General features: G+C 42.9%; 1 protein-coding gene across 1 annotated transcript in view; it reads left to right on the top strand.

Annotated features, from left to right (window-relative positions):
• Window positions 1-7,876: 7,876 nt before the first annotated feature.
• GPM6B (glycoprotein M6B) overlaps window positions 7,877-22,676 on the top strand; it is a gene marked incomplete at its 5' end in the record, with an annotated part of 31,990 nt that continues 17,190 nt past the window's right edge. The window contains 2 exon segments of the mRNA XM_082305146.1: window positions 7,877-7,937; window positions 14,899-15,018. Coding sequence (XP_082161272.1) covers window positions 7,877-7,937; window positions 14,899-15,018 — 181 coding nt within the window.

Raw genomic sequence — 22,676 nt, 5'->3', positions numbered from 1 at the left:
AATGCCCTGCCGCTTTCCTAATGAGGATATCTGCTCTTGCAAAGAATACAATGATTAATTGGGGACCCTTTCATTAGTGTCTTAACCGAGGATTTCATGACTACTGTCCTGTGTGTGAACAGAAACTATATTTGTGATTCAACAGGCCATCCAGGGCTGCATGACAGAACTGGTCCAGGATCTTTCCCAAAGTATACTTTAATTACACTGGAATGGGAATTTTCAGTATCAGGGAAACAGCTACAGTAACAGTGGCTTACAAGGTGCTGAAACTTTAAACAACGAATTTCAGTACCTTGTACCAGTCATTATTTTGACGCTTTCTTTTATGTCAACATTTTGACTGCCGAATTAAGTGGGCTTTTCAAAACATTGACACACAACTGCCCAGTAATCCAGGAGCAGGTCTTGGAGCGACGTACGGCTGAGGCTGGTGTTGGTGGGGACAGCCTTTCAGCCCGGGATACCGAGGTGGTGCCTGAGAAACGATGCTCTGACTGCCTGGTTTAGCTCTGCCGCAAACTCCAGTCTGACGCTGGGTAACTTGGTTCTCGGCCCTGAAATCTTGAGCTGGAGGAGGCTGTAGCAGTGGGATGGTGCTCAGTTGTGCATTCACTATCAAACTTATCTATTTCATTACTCTATAAATTCGTTTGTGTTCCTCATTATGGGTCCAATGATGCCGATAAGGTTTTCTGCTCAATAAAAATATGTATATAATCATATGTGTATGTTTTCTTCATGTACATATGTATACACACACGTACATGTTTTCTGCATATGTATACATACACATCTATATCCATGATTTATGCATGGAATCCCTCATGAAATTCAGGAGGTGTCTTCATCCCTGTCTCTCCCCATGCCCCTCCAGTGTGGGGTGCTTTTTTGTAATAAGTGCCTCTGGTTTCTTTTTGGGGATGTGTAAGGTTTTGTACTTCTTTATGTTTCCCTGCTTTTTTCCACGCTTTGTGAAAAGACTGGACTGAGGCCAAGACTGAAGAACAAAACGAGCACTGAATAGATGAGAGATTGTAGGTGGGATGCTGAAGTTTATGCGAAGAGTGGGAGGGCAATTTTGAAAATCAGAACTGGATGTAAAGTTAACACGGGATTGTCTGATTAAATCTGACTGTGGAGCAGAAGAATAAGTTTGTGTCAAGGCTGAACTCAGTGAAGTTTAGATTTATTTATAGATAGATGAAGAAAAAAAAATCAACAGGTAGCCTTCCAATACCGATCCTGTCTCAACTCTCATACGTTTTGAGACTAAGCAGCTGTATTAGCAGGAGTGTATTATAATGGTACCTTTGCTGCCTTCTAAAACTCTGGCAGAAACAGCTCTTCTGCAAGTACAAGAGGCACTTACGTAGAAGTGCTAGTAAGAGCGACATAAATATCTAGGATGCTGTTACAGTATGTCCAAGTATTTAGGAACTCTTGTTAGTCTTCTGAGATGGCGATAGGCTTTGGCCAGTATTAGAGGTGAGGGTTCATAGCAGAAGCTAAGTAGGTTGAATGGTCTTTAAGGCACAGAATTAAGGGAATGAAGACAGAAGACCTGAGCATACTGGTTTTGTGCTGCACTGCAGTGTTGCTGCTGCTGCTGAATGCATGACTCGAGGCAGGGGGATGGAGAGACAAGCATGACAGCTGTTGTGAAGGTGACAGAGAGCGCAAAAAAAAAGGTGGTTATGTGTGCCAAAATCAAGAACCTAGCCCTTAAAATGATGGAGGAGCATTTGAAGCACTGCTGAAGGACTTCATATATTAGTCATGTATGTGAGGATGTTGCCACTGCTGAACAGAAAATGCATATAAGATTGGGTAACTCAAAGCCTTGTTTTGCTGCCTAATTTTAAATTTAAAGCATTTGAAACTTGCCATGCATTACACTTGTAGGAAACTACACATATTGCCATAAAATTGTTGAGCTGGAGTAGGAGCTGAAGACGACTGTTGGGGCTGGTGCTCTGAATGTTGCTTGCTGAAGGAAAGCTACTTCTGGGAGAGCTGCTGGCATGTCTTTGCTTTTGTTTTTCTAGTCTTTGTCATCCCAGGGTGGTCTCTGCTAAACCCTGTGAATGTGTAAGTGCAAGGATGTGACTGCACTTGTTTTCAGTAGTCGAGGGGTGTGCGTTGGCTATGAGGCGACACCTGCCCAACAGGGAATACAGTTTGAACTTCTGTTACAGCAAGCAGCATGTTCTGCCGGAGAGTCTCTTGCCTCTTCAGAACATCCACTGCTTTTCTGTCTGCTGTTTTTGGAAGTCCCATAGGAGAGCAGATTTCATTGTTTCCTTCAGAGGTTGGTTTGATGTCAGGAAGTTTGCCTGAAATTCAGTCAGAATTTTCCCTTTCAAGTGCATCCTCTTTTTATTATATTAAATCCCTTCTTCCCTTCTTGGTATTTCTTTACACCATGTGAATGTTTAGAGGCTTTTCCTGCTTTCTCTTAATTTTTCATTTAGCTTTTCCTGTATTTCCATTCTCTTTCAGCTGTAGCATAAATGGGCTCCAGTTTGTCAGCGTGTTTCTGCATGGTGCTGCTCCAGGCAGCCTCACAGGAGAGGGGTGCAGGAGGTGATGGTGCTTCCAGCTCAGTTTCCAATGTAACCTATTTTCATTTTTATCGCTTTTTCTCAAAAGTCTTCAGTGTAGTTGAGATGCCTGTGTTCTGTCTATCAGGGTTCTGAATTATTGTCCCCCCGGTCTGTTCTTTAACTAACACCCACAGTTCTTACACCTAGGAAAAAAAAAACTTATTAAAGCTATTAGTTAGGATAAAGAAATAATATCTAGCTTTTTTTTTTTTTTTATTACTTCCGTGCTGTTGACTGCCTTTTATAAGCAGAAATGGACCTCCCAGCTGCCTAAGAACATCAGCAACTTTCGCTTTCATTTTGACTTTGGCTATAGCTCTTCAGGCTTTTTTCCTTGGTAGCTTTCACATCTCTGCCATTTGAGTCGTCTTTGAGACTAGGACTTGATGAGACTTAGCTACTGGAAAAGCCCTACAGAACCATCTATTTAAGGGATTTTTTTCCCCCCCTTTTATTTGTTCCAAATAAAGGTTAGCCATCTGTGTGTGTTCTGGATTTAGGCTGTTTATTGCCTTTGATTCTTGCCAGTGGCTGTGACTGCAATGGACTAAAGCAGTGGTCCAGCTGGAAGCTAGCAGGCCGCCTAGAGAAGTGTATGAAACCCAACAACTGAACGGCATCTACTTTGCCTGCCCGTGTGCCGCCAGGCATTAGCTTGGCAGCACTTACTGCCATCTTCATGTGGCTTTGTTAAGGGGGTCACAGGACTGGCGCCTTCGTACTCTTAAGGTGTGCTCACCCTCCTGGACTTACCTGCATCAGTTAACTCAGTGATTTTCTTTGGTTGCAGAGATAACCACTATCCACGCTTAAGCCCTTTCTACAGAAATTCAAGATTGAGATCCCTAAGTGCAGTGCACTCATGGTTTTTTAGTAGTCTATATTTTATTCTGTGGTAAAAGTGCAGGTTTTTTCCACTGTTATTTGTTCATTAATTTGGATTTCATTTTCCTGGTAATTTAGTATGTCTGAAAGAATGGACCCCAATTTTTTTTTTTTCAAGTACTTGCCAGGTATACGACTGCTGCACAACTAAAAGCTTGTTGTCATGCTTTGATTTTATCCACATGGAAAATTTGCCTTTTGGCATAAGCATTCAGATTGGGTTTTATACTCAAGTCTTAGGTAACTGGTCTGAACATAAGCAGTTATGATGAGAGACACACCAAGTGGCTGCATGTGTATTTGTTCTCTTGAATATTTTTGCATATTTCAAAAAAAAAAAGTATTCTACAAGTTGTCTTTAAAATTAGTTGTTTGGAATACATGTCAGTCTTGTTTGACTTGTGAATTTTAACTTCTGAGTCTCGGATCTCATAGGCTAATCTCAAATTGCTCTTGAAGTATGTGAGAACACTCTATTACAGCTCTGTGAAGCCTTTGTAGAAATGGCAAGTATGTATTCATCTCCTGAAAGCTTGTGAAGAATTTGCTGTAGCTTATGATAGAGCTCCTCAGCCTTCAGGAATGTAAACTAGATTCAGTGACATTAAAGATAGGTGTTCAAAAGGAATTGGCACATGAACAGAATTGGGTTTTTAATACCTTTTTTAACTTGTGCAATTGTACTATTTTACTTGACTGAGGAAAATGGTTATTTTTTTTTTTTTCAAAGCTAGATAAAATAGATTAAAACCTCTTTTTTAAAAACTATTTTGCGGTGCATGTCACTTGGTCTGCAGTGCCTTCACATACTTTGCTCCACTGCTGTTCATCCTAAGGTTTGGCTGTAGGCTCAGAGCTGTGCCTTAGCAGCAGAAACCCTTACTGCTCAGCCCTTCTCTGCATTTTCATTTTTATTTTGGCCTGCAAATAAAATGCTGTGCTGAACTTCTGAAATGTAACTAGCCGCCTTCCCTGGTTGCTGGTTATCTAAATCAGCCTGGTCTGTACAGCAAGTTTTTGCTGAATATCAGTCTTTAAAGAATTTTTTGTAATTTCTGCCTTTGTGGCTTTGTCTTTTGCCGTGTTGTCATAGGCATAGACTTGATGCCTCCTATTCTCATCACATATCATAAAAAGGGTGTATCGATTAAGGGAGGGAGTGTTGGATGAGACAACTTGCTGCCTGAGATTAATGCTCGAAGTGCAAGATCAGCACCCATGTTAGCCCTGGAGGAAATAGTGTGTAGTTTGTTTTGTCTGCTGTGTTTATCAATGATGGGACAAAGGTTTGAAGATTAAGAAATTACTTAAGATGATAAGTGCTTAAAACCCGTCCTATATTACAGCAATCTGGAAAGTAGTAACAAGGGAGGGGGGAGAACTTTACACTCCTGCATCACTTGCAGCTTTTAGAGGATGATTTAGTAGGTAGAATTAATGCTTTGGAATCGTTGGGATTGATGGCTTCTGAAGTCTTCAGTTCAAGCTCTTGTGAAGTTAATTCTGGTATTGTGCCCTCTATTTCTTCAGTGGTCATTTGGGGAAAGGGTTATCCTGGGAGAAAGTAGGGGAAATAGTGTCCCAGCCTCTTAGTTTTGTGTTTGTAAAACATCTGCTCTGAAGTCCTGAGCCTGCCTAACAAAATCTGCTTGCCAGCAGGAAAGCCTGCAGCTGTTTGAAGGAGTGGGTCTCACTGATACAGAGCAGAGGGCTTCGGTAGTGGGTTTCCTCCAGGGACAGCCTAAAACCAAAGGTTCTGTCTAATGTATTTTCTGTTTAAAGAAAGGAAATTCCAGATGATGTTTGTATTTTCTGTATATTTATACTGATAAGTGCATTAATATTATACCACTCGAATTAGTTTTTGAACAGGCCTTCTGTAACTTGGGGTAGTCAGAAGAGAGGTTTCAACCTTTTAAACCTTCCAAAGTAAGCAAAGATCATTAAGAAACGGCGATCTAGGCTACGACAGCAGCAACCAGAAGTACCAACTGAACAATGAGAAGTTCCAAGAAGGGAATTTTAATGTCAGAGGCAATTGACTGTTTTGACCAATGACTAAAATTTGTGTGACTTTCAGCAGGTAGGGTGTGTTTGCTATGGATTTTCAATCCTATTGATGTTAAATGGGGACAAAACCACTCCTTGTTGAACATTTTCTTTTTATAACCATTATCCTAAACGTAAAGAAGCTGTTTTTTCTTTCTTGACTGTGGGATTTGAACAACTTTTAGTAACGGTTAAAAGAATATGGCAAACACATCACCTATGGTTTCACCTTTCAGCAGCTTCCTTGAGGGAGCGCCTTTGCAGTAGATGGTCTTGCTGGGCAGGGATTTCAATATGTGTATGGACTGCAACGTGGGCATTAGAGAAGGAGACTGGAGAAATACGCCTTGCACCTGGGTTGAGGTCTCTGCTCAGGCTGCTGATTTGATTACCTTCAGGAACCCAACCCATTGCCTCACCTTGGTTCCTGAGGATACTTCATCGCCTCTACAAATTAATTTCATCCTGCTTATAAAAAGGTCTGCTGAGGTGGGAGCTTCAACTGCAGACTTTTCCTGGACTCCAAGAAAGCTTTTTAGACAAATGCTTGGCATCAAGTTTTGATGCTGTGATATGAAACCTTAGGATAAGTCCAAGACCTCTTGGCAGCTGGGCTGAAGCATATGCCTGAGCAGTAGTGCCCAAAGCGAAGTAACAAGTATGGTGTCCATGGTGAGAGAAGAGGATTTGTGCACTGCTTTCTTGCAAGAGAAGGGAACTTTCTCTAAAGGTTGGATCTGAGGTTTTTAGTGCTTTTCACTAGGCATCTATAGAAATAAAAATGCACAGCAAAAATGTGGGCGTAGTAACGTTAAGCAGAAGAGGCTGAATTGCAGCTACAAATCTTTGGACTGCTTCCCTCTTCCCACTCTCCTGGCTGAATCTGTTATATGGAACATGCAGCGTGTAGGTTTTAACGTCCCCAGCATTTGCTGAATCTGCTAGGCATCTTTGCAGCCTGCAGAATCGGCTGCAGTGGCGGGACCAGCGAAGCCTGCCAGACCGCAAAGGCCATTACTCCATGGTTGCTCCATCATCCTACACACAAAAAGGGGTGCCTTTGGGCATGTCTGCCCTGTGCGGCGTGGCGTGCTGTGAGGCTATTGAGACAAGCAAGGTTAATTAGCCTCAGTACAGTACAGCCTTAAATATGTCAGTTATCTTGGGGTCTGGAAGGTGAATAATACTCCTATGTGGTGTTGCCTGCTCTGTGCCTCCCCGGCATGGGACTGCTCAGAGCAGGCTGGGGACACCTAAAGTCACCTCACGCAGGGCAACGTAGACTTGTCCTGGTTTTGTTGCTCCCACAGCCGGGCTAGTACAGCTTGTTAGATCGTGCTGCACTCTGTCTCGATTTAGGGGAGCGACCAAACATATGCTTAACAGCATCTCTGCACTCACTTTTAAGCATGGCTTTAGGTCTCTAATGGCAGACATCCTTTTAAAAACCCAAGCTGTGTTTTCTTAAACATTTTATCCTTTAAAGTATTGCACGTGCATTTTAGGTCACTTGAGCTTGCTTCCTTTCTGTTTGCTTGGATTTTTTTGTGCTTTTTTTTCCATCGTGCTTGCTAGATGGAAAATCAGAGAAATAATTTAAATTTTCCATGTGTATATATATGCCCACTTTTGCTTTTGTGCTTCTCTCACACAGTCTTTTGCTGTGGGTGAGCGGAACTTACTCGGCAAAGAAAGCAAACAGAGAGAACAGACGCATCGCCCCCCGCCCCTTGAAAGAGCAGAGGGCATGCGGAATAAATCAAAACGCGAAGCATAATAACAAGGTCCCATGGGAAAGGGAGCCTTGCGATTGTGTGCCGGCGTGCACTCCCCTTAGAGACGGCGGCCAGGGGGCTCGCCCCACGGCGGCTGGGGGGCTCCTTTCTTCCTCGCTCGCATCTCCCCTCCCGATGTCGCCAATCCATTCACCGCCGAGAGAATTGATTAACATTCGACGGGAGCCTTGGGAGATGGGGGGAAAGAGGGGGAGAGCGGAGGGCGAGGGGAAGGGGGTGCGAGCTGGTGATGCTGGTCCCCAGGACGCGGAGAGCTGGGGCACGGTTGGGCGCAGGATGGCTATTTTATAGCTGGGGACCGCGGTGACGTATGGCTGAGCGCTCGCTGGCACGGCTCCTCGTGGACCAGTCAGCGGAGCGAAATTGAAGCTGACAAGACTTTTCTGGCGTTTTGGAAAGGACTGTAATCTACTGTAGGGGAGAACAGAGCCGCTCAATCACCGCCGCTGTAAATAGGAGACGGAAGGGAGTGAGAAAGGAGGCGAAGAGAAAAAGTGCTTGCTGGGGGGGGAGGGGGGGGCGGCATTTTTGGTGGATGGTATGAAGCCAGCCATGGAAACTGCAGCAGAGGAAAATGCAGAACAAAGCCAAGAGAAAAAAGGTACCCAGGGGTCTAACAATAGCCTGTTTAAATCTTTTCATTCAGGGGGCTTAAAGAGGTTTAGGCCAGTTTTGTCACTTTTTCGAATAGCTCTTAAACAATCATTACTGCATCTTTGGGCTTTCAGCCGTCCTTTCCTGCATGGCTTGACAACAAATTAATAGAGCAGCAATCTTTCTGTCTGCGTCTGTATTTGCTCTGAATCTGTCCTAACCCTACCAGAAACGATGTTTGCAAAAGAAGTCTTGTTATTGCTGCGTCTTTGACGGATTTTGGTAAATTTGGTTTACAGAAGTAGCGTGTGCCTGTGTGTTTGCATGTCGTTTTCAGAGCCATAATCTGGTGTTTTCATCGAGACTAGCCATGTAGCAAGGCTTTGTAATGCAGTGTGGGAGACCTAGGTTACAATAACATATAGTGGATTATAATACCACACAACCTTTGTGTAGTTAGCTTGGTGCCAAATGCTACTCTTAATTTTAAATTCCTTTTCCTTTTCTATGGTGTTGTCTGGCAAATTTGGCTTATGTAGAGATCTGCCTGCGCTGTGATAACAGGGAATAATGCAATGAGTTTCACAACATTAGGTTTCAGGATGTGTTAATCACCGAGAATTGCCACTTAATGGAGAGAACAATTCCATGGTGGCGGTTCTGCGGTAGGGAGACGGCAGGGCAGGAGGAGAGGTGCTTCATCCATCCCAGCCTTACAGGTGATTTATTTGGTCTGGAGTGCTGAACTTCAGAGGGTAAATTCAACTAGCAAAGGACTGTTTTGCTTCTGCATCATATACTTTATGCCCAATAAATGTCCCTCTTCAGTGTAGCAGACTGCTGTACAAATCATAGCAATATTTTTTTACTAAATGTTACAGCAGAAACAAAATTATTAAAATTTCTACTGCCTTTTTATGTGAGTTATAGTATACTTTTGAACCTGTTGTGTGTCAGTTAAAGCAATCTAAGTATCTCATAGGCGTGTGCAGCTGATACACAACTAATACCTTTCCCCAAGTAGAATTATTTAATTTATTGTTAAACAGTTCAGATGTGAACCTAATGATAAATCCTGGTACTGTCCAGCATCAGATTTTGGTTTCCTACTTTGAATCTGATTCCTCCTACACGCTTTGTATAATTGAAACCTAGCTTCAGTTTCAAGTAAATGAAATTTGTCCAGTGATTAGACATAGTACTACATAATCCCTTAGGGATTTCACAAAAGGAGGTCCACTGATGAGAGATTAAACTCTGAAAGCCACTAGTGTATGTGGACAATAACCCACCTCACTGCAGATTTTGAGTAATTAATGTACAAAATGTCCTAAATACCTTGGCTATAAAACCATCTTGAACTCATAGATCAGTCTTCAAAAATTACAGCAATTTTTTCTTATGATTGATGAGTTTCTTTTAAACTGATAGAACTCATGTACAATAAACACCAAAGAAAGTTATCCGTATGCATTAGCAGCTGTGCAAAACGAAATGTGTTGCTGAGTGTGTTTATGATGAGTTTATGGTTTCCCTTTTCTTTTGGCAAGGATGAAAGCACAACATGTAGAAGGGTAAATCTGTTACCAAGTCAAGGTGGTTGATCTGTTGCTTTCATAGGATGCAAGCAGGGGAACTTCCTATCTTAATTTTACCACCATTTCCTAGTTTTTCTGTGATAATTTCATACTTTGGATCTATTACAGAGGTATGTGTATGTAACACTTCAAGGCTTTGTTCTTGCCAGTTCCCTGATTTCTGAAAGTAACACATGGTCTCTCGCATTATGCTCTTTATTTCGATATACTTAAATTCCCAATATGTTTCACAACGAATTAAAATGCAGAAAGCTGAAACAGTCCTACTCCTAGTTTCAGTAGCAAAATAAATAGCCCAGATCCCCCTGCAAAATTACTGCCATGAAGCGGTGATGTAGGAGGCATGTTCGGTTTTGGGGGGCAGATTTTCCAAAGTTCTGGCTGTTGAGCCCAGTCAGGCTTTTTGATGGGCTCAGCAGGCATCTGGTACCTCTGAAATGGCAGGGTTTTTCAAATGGGCTCTTTCACCAGCAGCTCTCATGGAGAAAAATGAGCTTTTTCTTTGTGTGAAGAAACTTCCTGAAAAATGCTGCCGCGTCGCTTTAGGGGGTAAAATGGAAGCTGACCCCTTCAAAAATGTGTCCGTTTACTGTCCGGACTGGATCTCCTGCTTGCTGTGCCTCACATGCTTGCTGGGCTTGCAATACTTGCTTCTTCCTCTAAGATCCCACCTGGACTTAGTGTAATGGCCGTCCGTTATGAGATGCCCTAGATCCCGTGATTGCGAGGCAACCACCACAGCCTGAAGTGGCCGAAGCACTATCACGACGTCTTTTAACTCTTTCTTCCAGAAATGAATTGCAAAGTCCAAGGAGATAAACCAATGTCAGAGGGGGCTTGGGGGATGTCGTTATTGGTAAGACTGAGCAAGAGAAGATCCCGAGCATTTCGCTTTGGGTCTTCAGGTTCACACGCAGTATGCTTTGCACTGCCAAGTTCTGGGGAAAGTATCTGCATTTTACTATGAGCAAATTGTACTTTCAAGCTAAAAGGTTTCTCCCTTTACCAGAATTTTAAACTACAGGTTTGTGGGTTGTATTTTTTAATGCAAGGACCCCCTCAATGATGTACTGTATTTGTATAGGATAAATACTTGGAGGAAGTTGGGCTAGGACTATGTGCTGTCTGTAGACAGGCCTCCCCGTACTCACGAGGAGAACGCTGGAGAGCAATACTGCCCGAGCACTTGGGATGAGCAGCGAGATCTGTTTTCAGTTCGAGCACTTAATACAGTCAGATCTGAACGATGGTGTTGCATAGGTACCGGTTTGTGTTTCCCATCCCTGTGGCAAATGTGGATGGCCAGCTATTTTGGATTGCAGCGTAGCTGAGACAATTCACACAAGCTAATGTGCTTTATGAATATTTACTGATTGATAAATGAAAACGATTGATCTCATTTAGATTTTTAAAGTTCGCTAAATTGTATATGAATTCCAGTTTTATGTTTTAATAATTATTTTCATGAATCCCCTGCCTGACTCAGGCAGTGATATTACCCAGCTGAGGGATTCAGTGTTTATCAGACATTTGTTTCTCTGCACCCGGATGAGTGGCTGCTGCCCCAGTTTTTTTAATTGGAAATGGAACAACACCCATGTTGATGGAGATAAGAAATAAGTCAGCTTTATACTGCATATCAGCAGCCCTTATCAGAGGAGAACACAATGAGCAAGCTGAAGCAAAATGTTTAACAGATACTTTACAGGGCTGCAGGACAGATTGGATGCATTTTAAAGATGAAGGTTTACAAATTATTACAAATGACAGGGTTTATCTTGCAGGCATTAAATTAAATCAAAACGTGAGGACTGGGCAGGCAGATTTACTGAGGTGGAATAAATAAGAAAAATGAAATGCTGGTTTGCATCAGCAGTGAAGGATATAGATCCTGATACACGTTAACAGAGACAAGAAGTTTCCCTTTTCATTTAACTATGAGAAATACTACCAAGTCGCAAAATGCAAAAAACAAACCAAAATAAAACCCAACTGTGGATGACCATGGTGAATTTAGCCATTACACACGGGAGGGTGGAAGAAAGCCGTTATACTAGGATATAGTTTCCTTGTATGAATGCATACGGTGTTCAAATTGCATGAGCTGGGCTGAGGAATAATGAAAACCAGCCGGAGCAGCTATACCCAAGGTTCCTTTTAATTGGCTCTTCCCTACTAATGTGCTCTCAATGGACGAAGACCTCATGCTCAAGAATGGCTTTGAGCTTTGATTATTATTTTCATGGTATATGAAGCGATGTTTCTGATTTTAAACTTGAAATAGACAAGTATGTGCTAGTAAAAAGTAGAAAGAAAATACTTCTCTTAAACGCAAGTATACAGCTGTGTGCGGTGGTGTAAATGCAGCTGCTGAAGTGCGATGCAAGAAAGGAGTGAATTAATGTGCAGTTTATTTCACTTTTAGTGATGTTCTTTCTACACAGTGAGCTTACGACATTTTCATGCATCACAGATAGATGTATTTTTCATTGCAGCAAATTGTAAAAATTGTCTTTTTTATACATATGTGTTATGGTTATTAGCCAAAATTTTCAAACCTACTCCCTTAATGTTAGGCTCACATGGTGATTTCAGAGCTGTCAAGCCATTTCAAGAGTTTTAGCATGCTGAATATTTTTTCCCGTTTGAAGCAGTTTATTGGTGTTTCAGATCCCCTGAAAACAATAACTGCTTTAAGTCCCAGAAGACTGTAGGAAGAGAGGTCCAGCCCAGGGAGAATCTGGGACACACGATATTCTGGGGATAATAATTTGGCAGACTTAGTGATTTAGGTTTTAATGAATAGGATTTGGTTTCTAAATAGGAGGGGGTTGAAAAACACTTGGAGGATGTACTCATACTGGTCTGAATGACTTCATGAAAGCAGAAAACCTAGACATATGTGCCACAGGATATTGTAACGGGGGGGGGAGACACAGATGGCACTGTATGTGCACAATGGCCTCTGCAGTGGGAGCAAAGGGGCTAAAGAGGGGAGAGAAGAGAGGTGGGGGGAGCCCCCCCCTTTGCTTACTCTGACCTTCCCCCATTTTCTGGCCAACCTTGCTCCTAATGCAGTATTCATCACCAGATTGCCAGATCATAAATGACCAAATGACAATCCTCTCTTCGCTCCCATGGACTGCTTCGTCAGCTGCGACAGATGAATGTCGTAACTGTTTGTTTCCTCTACAGCCATATGCTAAAGGCAGCAAGCGTGAGGATGTTGGGCACTGGGAATTTTATTACAGGCGTGCAAGGTGATTCTTCCCAAATGAATATTGAACACAGTCACCATCGGTGTGGCTGCGTGGTGTGACATTGAAAACGTTGCCAGTCCCGTAGCTGCTGCGTCTGTGCGGGATCGAGTACAACCTGGTTCAGACAGGAGGCCTCAAGCTGTATGAGCTTGGCTGTGCGTGGAGAGTATCATAACCTAGACCTGGGAATGCAATTAGTATAGTTAGTTCCTCAAAAAGCAAGAGATAAAGAAGTCATTTAAACCTATTTCCTTTCCTAACTCTTCAGGGTACCGAGTTAAACTCTTAACTCGTACCCGCTGTGTGCAGTAGCTGTTATGCCCCTGAAGCCTTTTGACCTGGTGGTGATTCTGCATGAGTGGGCCTGGGTGGGTCCCAGTGGAGTCACCAAAAGAGACTCTGCAACTTCAGAGCTCGTGCCAGGCGTGCAGTAGGGGCTGCCAAACAGCCACCGCTAAGCGGCTCTTTGCAGACAGTGGAAAAACTGAGATTTCTTACAGAGTTTGAACCATCTCCTAATGAAGGGAGCCCTCTTATTGCAAAACCAGAAATTACTAATTAAAAAAACCCAGCTTCATAGAATATTTTTACTTTCAGAAAGGACGCTACAAAGTTTACACGCAGTCTCCACGTTGCGGGGTTTGAAGTTTGTCCCACAGCAGCCGGTGGTGACTTCACCAGCATCCCCTCAGGCTAAGGGAGAAAGGCAGCTGCCTGCTCGGCTGCTCTGAGCAAGGGCATTTTGCCTTTCCTGCAAGGAGGGATAAGCTGTAGAAAGTGGAATCATGTCCTTTAGGAAAAATATACTACCTGATAACCTGCTTGCTGATTTGTGTGTGAGTCGCAGAGAGGGGAGAAATACCAAGCCTCAAAGTATCCTTTAGAGATCCGTTAATATTAAGTTTGCATCCCAAACCCAAAAGACTGTTTTAGTGTTGTAGTTCATTTGTTGGTGTAGGAGATGAACAAATTCTTGTTTCAAACCTCTAGATCCAACACGTGGATACGAGGCCAAGATTTTTTCTCCTCTTGATGTATGTAAATGTAGCTGTGCCTAACTTGTTGCACCAGCAGCAAAACCACACGAGAGCAGGACCAAGTCCCAGGACCTTCCTAGCCCTTCACAGGCCAGAAATTTATGGCATTCCTACTCCCCCTGCCCCCTGAAATTTGTCTCTGATGTAGTCTATGGTAGATGGGGTTTCAGCATCATAACCTTCACTTCTTCCACCTGCTCAAATGCTGCTGAATTGGATTTATTTTGGCCAGAGATGATGGTTACTTTCTCATTTAGCCACCACAGAGTGGGACTGGTACATTTTAAATGAAGATCTGCCTGTCTCACCCTGACAGCCTTGAGAAAGCTATAGCGGTGCCAAGGCGGGACATGTAGGTTCAAAAGTGGTTTGATGTTGTTTTGCCAGTGGCCTCTTTCAGGGGGCTTGGAAGCCCTGTGCCGATGAGTGTGCGAGCGGGTGAGGTGTGTTACTGCGTGTGGGGGCTCATTGCTGAGCTTCATCTGTCCTCTGAAAAGGCGGGGAGAAGAACTGCTCTCCTTCAGTGTAAACCTGGAACAAGTCTGTGTTAACGTACTTGGTCCAGATTTTTGGACGTGAGCAGAGTCCACGTGAAATAAAGCCCGTGACTTTTTTTTTAATGTAAGAAAGTAACAGAGCAAACTTGTGTGTTTGCCCTACCTCTACGCATGACAATAACCATTTTCTTTAGCAGATTTAGGGTCTTTTAATAAAACAGGTAACGTGTTTTTCCATGACTTTCTCTTTCTTTACTTCTGGAGCAGAGCTCTTTGCCACGGTCGAAGAGAGGGAGACGTGAGAGTGGGTGGGGGGAAGGAATAGAGAGTCCTTCCCTATGTGTTTAATTCAAATCCTAGGTGGAGTTTTAGCTATTCAACCTTTCTTAACACCTGTGTGAGTGTCTCCCTGTCGATGTCCCTCCAAGCCCCTCCCTTGGTTTGGTAAAGTTGTGTTGTTTCAGTTCTGAAACTGCAGCGTGTTTTTCTGGGCTCTTATTTTTAAAGTTAAATGACTGAAAGTGCTGAACTAAAACTTGCTGGTGACACTGACTTTTTACCACCTGAAATTGGCAGTGATCACCAGACCAGAAATGGAAATTGGCAGGTACCACTGGATGTACAGGAGTTCAAGGCCACACCAGTACCATCATGTGCCAGCATTGAGAGGCAATGTTAGTCCTTTGGGGATTCAAGGTAAATAAAGGGCTGGGTGAAAGGGAAATGGAGAGTTCAGAAATGGTAGCAGCATAAACCTAATGCTTTGCACTAGTCCTAACAATTTAAGATAAATGTTCTTCTGTTTTTCTTGTTTTGTTTGTTAAGGCTGTAAGGAGTCTAGTTCTTTTGTATGAATACTTGACATAAATTTAAATTTGGTTGTTAATCCTTGAAGGACAATAATGTGTGGTGAGGGACACCTCCCTTTTAACTGTGCTGCCCAATTGCTTCAAAACTGTTGACAGATGACATGGCATAGCATGGGTTTTGTATTCAGATGAATCTATCAAACTGATCAGCCACAAATGCAGTAATTGACACTAAAGCAGTGGCAGCACACCTGATTTACTCGTCTCCTACAATATGCTTCTTAGACAATATTCTATGGTTTTATTTGCATTTTTCCCTTGCTAGAAGCAGTAACTGCGTATGTCAGAGTCTAAAGGAGGATTTCAGCTGAGGCTTTAAAAATGGTTTGGTGATTCCACATGCCTGTCCTTTCGATATCTCGCTTGAGATCTCAAAAAGATCCTATTTTGTTTTCCTGAAGCCTCATTTTAAGCGTTTGGGGGGAATTTAGTTTTGAAGCATCTCAGAAAGGCACCTGAAATCAAGAACACGATTGATTGCATTGGAAAATTCCAGTCTGACTGAAGGTTAACACAGCAAAGGATAAAAATGCCCAGAGATAGCATTTGCAGCTAGCTCTACCCAGCAATCCTCTTCTCTTTATGGAGCTGATTGACTGAAGCTTGCTTGACAGCTTGTTTGCTGGAGATGCCTGCCTCCGCATCAGAGACTTTAACAGCAACTGCAGGGAAATAGTCACCAAAGCTTGCTGCCTAATCCTTCCCTTTCCCCTTATATTTTCACATGCATTTGTTCTTTAGGATGCAAATGTTTAAATGTTTATCTATTTCAAAATGGCTTTTTTTTTTTTTTTTTTGGCAAATACCTAGGTTGCGAATCATGATCTCCATCTTCAATATCAATATTCATTTTGGCCATATTTTATAACAAATTACCTGGGCGACAGACTCGGGCCTGCCAGAAGACATTCCCAAACTTAAGTTCAGTGCATGTGGGACATTTTATACACGGGAGAAATGCTTCAGGAAGGAGTGACAGATTATGAATGCTGCCTTCCTGGGAAGGAGGGCGTGGAGGGAGCAGGCCAGATGCCCGGTTATCAGGGTCCTGTGCCCCGTCAGCTGTCCCCAGTGATGAGACACGTCTGTCTGCGCTGGCACGGATGAGCCAGGACGCAGAGGAGACGCACAGCCTTCTGTCGCAGCAGCTGGGAGTCTGGCACCTAAAATGGTGCTAGAAACCCTTGTTTAGGCAACTGAACCCTATGCAGGCTGCCTTGGGAGGCTTCCTGAAATAACATGCAGGTAAATGTGGTGCCTGTCATGGAGGACTTGAAGATGGATTCTTACTGATGGGGGTAAAAAAAACCCCAACAACAAAGCCCAGAAATACCAATTCAAGGGAAGGTGCTTTAAATGGCTGCACTTGAAGAAATGAAGAGGTTTCTAGGCAGCAATGAAACTGCCCTGAACTGGTCTTGAGTAAGACCAATCTGCCAGTGACGGATTAGCCACAGTGAAAATATTGGTCTTTGCTCCTTTCCCTTAGATTGGAGAGAAAATGTCATTAAGTCACAACACAAGTCACAGCTGTAACATGCCTCCCTTCAGTACTGGCATACAGCTCCCCGCTGCTGGGTGGCATTGACTAGTGTGCTGAGATAAACTCTCAGTTTCTTTGAGAAGCCACATTATTTCTTGGGTGCCTTTGCCATGCAGATATTTCTACTTTGTCTCCTCTGTCAGTGTCTGAATGCACATCACTAGGAGAGCACCTCTGTGGCAGTCCTGGTGGCATCCACCTCTTCTCCCAGGGTTTCCACATAAGACATGATCTCCCCTCCCCATTTTAAGCTTTAATCCGGCACTTGAGCAACAAGGAAAGAGCGTGGGATATTCACTGTGGTGCTGGAGCCAAGACATCCCCAGAACACCTGCAAGCTTAATGAGCCTTTCAAAATGCCTAAAACAATTTTTTCCCAGGAAGCAAAGTACCATCTTTTTCTTTAGTAAGAGAAACTTAGCAATGGTTGTTTAACATGAGCTTAGCTGCAGGCACTCTTCCAGGCTGGGTGGGCGTTGTTTGCTTTATGGAAATCTTTTTTTTTTTTTCCCCCTCCCCTTAACTTGCTTCCCCCAGATGCTGGGAGGTGTTTCAGCTGCTTTGTGAGCGCAAAAGAGCATGTGAATGTGGAGTATCTCACTGAAACAGCCGAAAATGGTGTGGTTGGACTCAACTGGAGAAATACCTGCAAGAAAGCTGTTGCAGGGCAAAAGACATCTGCAGTTGTGGTTCAGGTTTCTTACTGCTCCTGTAGTTCCATAGTTGGGTAAATGTCTGGGAAGATCTTGGCATCTTTAGTTATCTCTGAAATGGAGAATTTACCTTCCGAATCTTAGATCCGCCAGGCTGAAATCCCCCCGCACACTGTTTTTGACCCTCAGCTCTAGGGAGAGGGAGGTTGTGTTTCTGTTTGCTTCTTTGTAGCTAGGGAGGAGTCAACTGGGGAAGCGGTCGGTAGCGGTGGCTGAAATCCAGTGTGGCAAAAGTCTTGCTCTCCTGCTGAGCGCTGAAGGCTGATGGAGAGTGAGGTGAGTTACAGCTGCCAGAAGGGTGGAGCTAAAAGTCTCAACTGCAGTCTTCCAGGTAAGATACTCACCTTTGATTAAAGTAAAGTCAGCTTTAAAAATCATGTCAGCCAAGTACGGGTGGGTCTGGAGAATGGTTGAATCAAGGAAACCCAGATGTCCTTACAGAAGGTTTCACAGAACTGCTGAAGTAGCCCACGGGACTGAAATGCTTAGGTGCTTTTGTGAGCACCCAGTGAGCTTGCCTAGACCTTCAGGATTTGAGTATCTTTGGCAATCTGTCAATCGCTTCGTCTGTTCTACCTCTTTGGCTTGGGTTTGTCCAAAATTATCACCAGGGCTGGCACCTACTGAAGCAGCAGTTCTTGCATGTTGACCCTACTGAGTGTTTCTTCACAAAGGCAAAAATAGGTGAAGCGAGGGGAGGGAGATTGGGGTGAGGGCAGAAAGGAGGAATGTCGTCAGGCACCTTGAACAGTGAGTTGTTGATATGTCAGCTGAGAGTTACAGCCACAGTTTGGACCAGAGGCTGCTCTTGCTGGTGCAATGTGTTTGAACTTTGAGCTCTGCATGTCAATGAGCCCTTCCACATGCTCAGGCTGTGCAAAAGTCCCAAGGGTTATTTTGGGTAGTAAAACACTGGAACGAGTCTCCAGGAGGAGTAATGCCAAAACTTGTATCAATACTGCTTGACCTACGCCTTATGTGAGAAGCCTCTTTTTAAATCACCTTTCTGCAGAAGTAGCTTACAGCTAAAAAATATCCATCTTCAAGGATTCCCATATAAACCTGCTTGAAGTAAGGCCTTTTCCAAAGTATAAATTAGGTATTTTTCTTCTGCTGTGGTTTCCACTGTTTCGTAGGCCAAAAGTAAAGCAGAGAAGACATGAATTAAAATAAAGTTTTGTCTGACCTTTGTCCAAGAGCAATAAAGCTGGACAAGAGCGATTCTCTTGTCCCCCTGTCTCATGGGGCAGCGGCATTCTTCCCGTGCAGGTCTGATTCCTTGCTCTTACACAGCAAACGCCTGGGATGGGCGCTTGCAATAAGTGTGGATGTAGTGATTCATATTTCATAGATTGCGCTGTCTGAAAAAGACGCCTTCAGAACACCTGTGAGCTTAATGAGCCTTGCAGAGGCTGGGCGTGATATAGATGGGGAGTGTGTGTATTTCAGTAAATTTGAAGAAGATAAATTAGATAAGGCCTGTAAAAGACCATTCAGATCATCTGTCCTCTCATGAAAGAGGTTTGATTCCTGCAGTGGGAATGCAATTTTTTTTTTTCTATAAGAAGTGCTGGTTTGGGTGTGAGATTTGAAGAAAAAAGGGGGTTGTGTTTACTGCTGTCTGTTGTTAGAGTCTTCTCTGTGTCATTTAACAGCATCCAGAAGAGACAAATCTTGCCTTGGTAAAACAGCCTTTTCTCCAATTTGAACGTCATGTTTTCTTTAGTGAGAGGAAAAAAATTTAGCTTTTGCTGTTGATGAACATTGATAACCTCTGCCAAGGGTGTTTGGTTTTTTTGAGTGTGTTGTTTGTTTTGGTTTGGTTTGGGTTTTTTTGTTAATCATGTTAGAAAAAAATGTGCTTGGTTTTAAACCTGTGCTTACTCTTTTTTTTGCTGGAGTATTCAGGAGCAGCTTATTATTGTTACTCATACAGTACCACAGAGATACCTGGAGCTTTGTGGATTTAAAAAGGGGTTTGCTAATGGTGCTTCCAGGCTGTGAGATGCTTATTCTTAGTGTGCACCAGTTCTCCTGGTTTTTCTGTGCTGGTTCCAGCATAGGAGGCATGAGCAAGGATTTTTAGTTCTCTGCTACACGAGAATATGGAAGCATCTAATGAAGTTTAAAGATGGCAGGCTTAAAACTGGTAACAGAGAATAAATACCTTCTCAGAAGTGGGGAACCAGCTGTATGACAGTGCTGAAACCAAATATCTCATATATGTATCAAGAATATCTGGAGAAGTTGCAATTGATGCTGATAACCTTCAAAAGGAGCTACTTGTTCTTTGAGTAGCTCTTAAATAGTAAAGATTGGGATGAGACTTACTGGATGGATCAGACTACCCCAGATCTCACTGCGTTCCACTTGAATGAAGCATCTTGTGCTAGCCACTGTGAAGGAGGAGAGTGGTGGTCTTGCTGGATTTCAGGTCTGATCCTTTGTGGCAGCCCTGATGGCTGTGGTCTCCAAAGGTCACATCTTCTCCATCACAGCGACTATGCTGGCTAGGAAGGAGTATTTATTGATTAACAACTCTGGCAGAGGGGGATGCAAATGCAGCGGAGAGGTCATCGATCTGGCTAGACTAAAGTACCCTTGCATTAAGTTTTCTGGCTCTCATGAAGAGCTCATTTTCAGTATAAGTTAATTTCACAACTTCTGATTTGGGGAGGACAAAAAGGCAAAATTAGGAAAGGTTGAACTTGAAGTTTTCTGTGGAAGAGCTTTAAGAGGTTTGTGGGAGGAAAATAAAGGATTTTCTCTGTTTGAGCTCATGACTTTAGTCTGTTTAATGTACTTAATCCAAAAGTATGGTGAGTGAGCATTTATTGTAATTAATAACAGAGGTTTTAGCTTTGTGCCATGTTTTGTAAATCAGCAAAATTTAAGATGAACAGGAATAGGTAAGGACAGAGCTTCAACAAAGACTTCCAAGTGATTTAACACACAGCCTTTTTATTTTAGTGCCCCTATTAAAGTGTGGAGAGAAATTTGTCACATGCTTTAAACTTACTCTTGTAAGATTAAACGTTTTATCTTACTGTATTGTTGCCACTGACCCTTGGCTGCTGGTGTGGGTGATAGATGTGAGAAGTAAAGTTATCTTACTGCCAGGTACTGGCTTATTCTCACACAGGGAAGAAGGAGGTAAATTCCATTTTTGCCTCTGTGGTATTAGTGTATTCCTGCATCCCTTACTGCTTCCCCCGTAGCTGCCAGTTGTGCTGTAAGGTATGAAAATGTACATCCTAGCATGCATAAGCCATTCAGAATGGAGATTTTAAAAAATACAGTAGGTGGCAGAAAGTAAAATTGGCATTTGTTTTTATTGACATAAAGTTTGTTTTCTGACAAAGATCCATGGTGGTTGAAGACTCCAGTGGTATTATGCACGCTTGGTATTGGGCAGTCTTCAGCACTGGGGAAACGGGAGGTGAATGTAAAGTATTGAGTTCTCCTCTTACATTTATTTGTGAATTGGGAGTAATGCTCCCAGCACTGGGCTCCCGTGGATGTGTAATAATGAGTCTGCTTTACATGCGATGGCTGCATTTAAGATGTTACCTACTGCTTTCCTTTAAGATGTTATCTAGTGCTTTTTCTTTCCTGGGGTCTCTTGCAACCTTCTTTTTGTTAAAACAATTCCTCCACACGTGCTCCCTGAGCTGTGATGCCGAAGCCAACAGAGATCGTGGTTCTGTGGTGGAACATGCCGCATAATTTCTACCACATATTAACTGGACAGGTGTCCAACATGCCAGGATTTCTAAAAATGCATTGCACAATCACAGGACGTAAGTGATGAGAAAAAATGGTGCCCGTTGCTTCATCTTTCAGAACAGCAAGACAGATTTATGGCACAGGAAGAAACAAAACTTCTAAGGAAAAGAGAGTGGGAACTAACTCAGAAAACGGCCACAGGAGCCTGGAGGTTTAGCTCCCTGAAGTAGAAGGCTTTTCAAACATCCTTTCAGGTTTTCTTTCTTCCTTGGTTTTTTGTTCCATAGTGACCTTGACTATGGGATCAATGGTTCATACCTGAGATACATTGAGGCACTAGTTCAACCTAGGAGGAGTTTGGGACATCAGAAGACAGGCTGGTTTTCTGTCCAGGAGCTGTGGACACTCCTCCGTTACATCATGTTTTCCATGCTTTGCTTTGAGGGACAGCTTTGGGAACGTGCATCTGTCTCAGCTTTTCAAGTCTGGGCTTCAAGAGCTGATGTGTGAACTTCCTAGAGCAAGCCCTGGGAATACTCAAGACAGCTACCTGATCCCATTGCATTGTCTTTTGTCATTGCCGAAGCACAGATTTTGTCATTCCACTCCATCTTGACCTTAGTAGGATGAGTTAGAGTCTTAGAATTGCTTTTGGGTTTTGGTTTTGGTTTTGGTTTTTAAGACCGCTTTCCATTAATTCTGCATTACCTTGCTTTTCTGAGTTTAAATCTTAAAGCCGTACTTAAAGTACCAAAGAAGGTTTAGCCACACAATTGCCATTTGACATGGGGAATTGAATGGCTAAGCCCCTGCATATATGCAATAGCCTGTACACTGCTGGGTAGATTGTATAATTGTTCTTCATACATTAAGCAACCAATTGCCGATTTGTGTACATATGTAGGTTCATCCTTTACCAATTTCCTGTGACTGATAGTTTCCAGGAGATTAAAAGAATAGCCGGTTCCTGTTTTTTTTCTTCTCTTTATTTTTGTCCTTTAGCAAGAATATTTGTGTGTGTGTGTGTGTGTGTTTAATAGCATTCATTCCCTAGAGAATAATCTCAGTCCTTGTTGGCCTCCTTCTGAGAGTGTGTTAAATCTGTAGCCAAGATCACAGGCAGCTCTGGGCAAATCACTGGGCTGTTATTAACCTGCCTCCATGGCGACTGCTGCTCGCCAGCCTGAGGACAAAAAATGTTTTTATTCTGCTGAGTTGCACAAAAGGTTCTAGTGATGCCTTGCACAAAATGGCCATTGAAGGGGGAGATGCAGTGATGTGTGTTTGTGCTGTACAGTTTCATATTTAAATAGTTTTACACTGTTGTGTTGGAAGTGGATATACAGCTGAAAAGTTCAGCGTGTTGGCCATATGGAAAGTAAAAATTAGCAGAAAATTGGAACTAAACTGATTTTAATACTACCTTATTTTTGTTGACTTGAGTTCACAGGCCTTCAGCCTGCAGTTGTCATCAGTGCTTTAGCAAGTTATTTTATGAACATG

This window comes from Platalea leucorodia (assembly GCF_965183815.1).
Source record: "Platalea leucorodia genome assembly, chromosome: 2".
Lineage (NCBI taxonomy): Eukaryota > Metazoa > Chordata > Aves > Pelecaniformes > Threskiornithidae > Platalea > Platalea leucorodia.
This window is presented reverse-complemented; position numbering and strand designations above follow the sequence as displayed.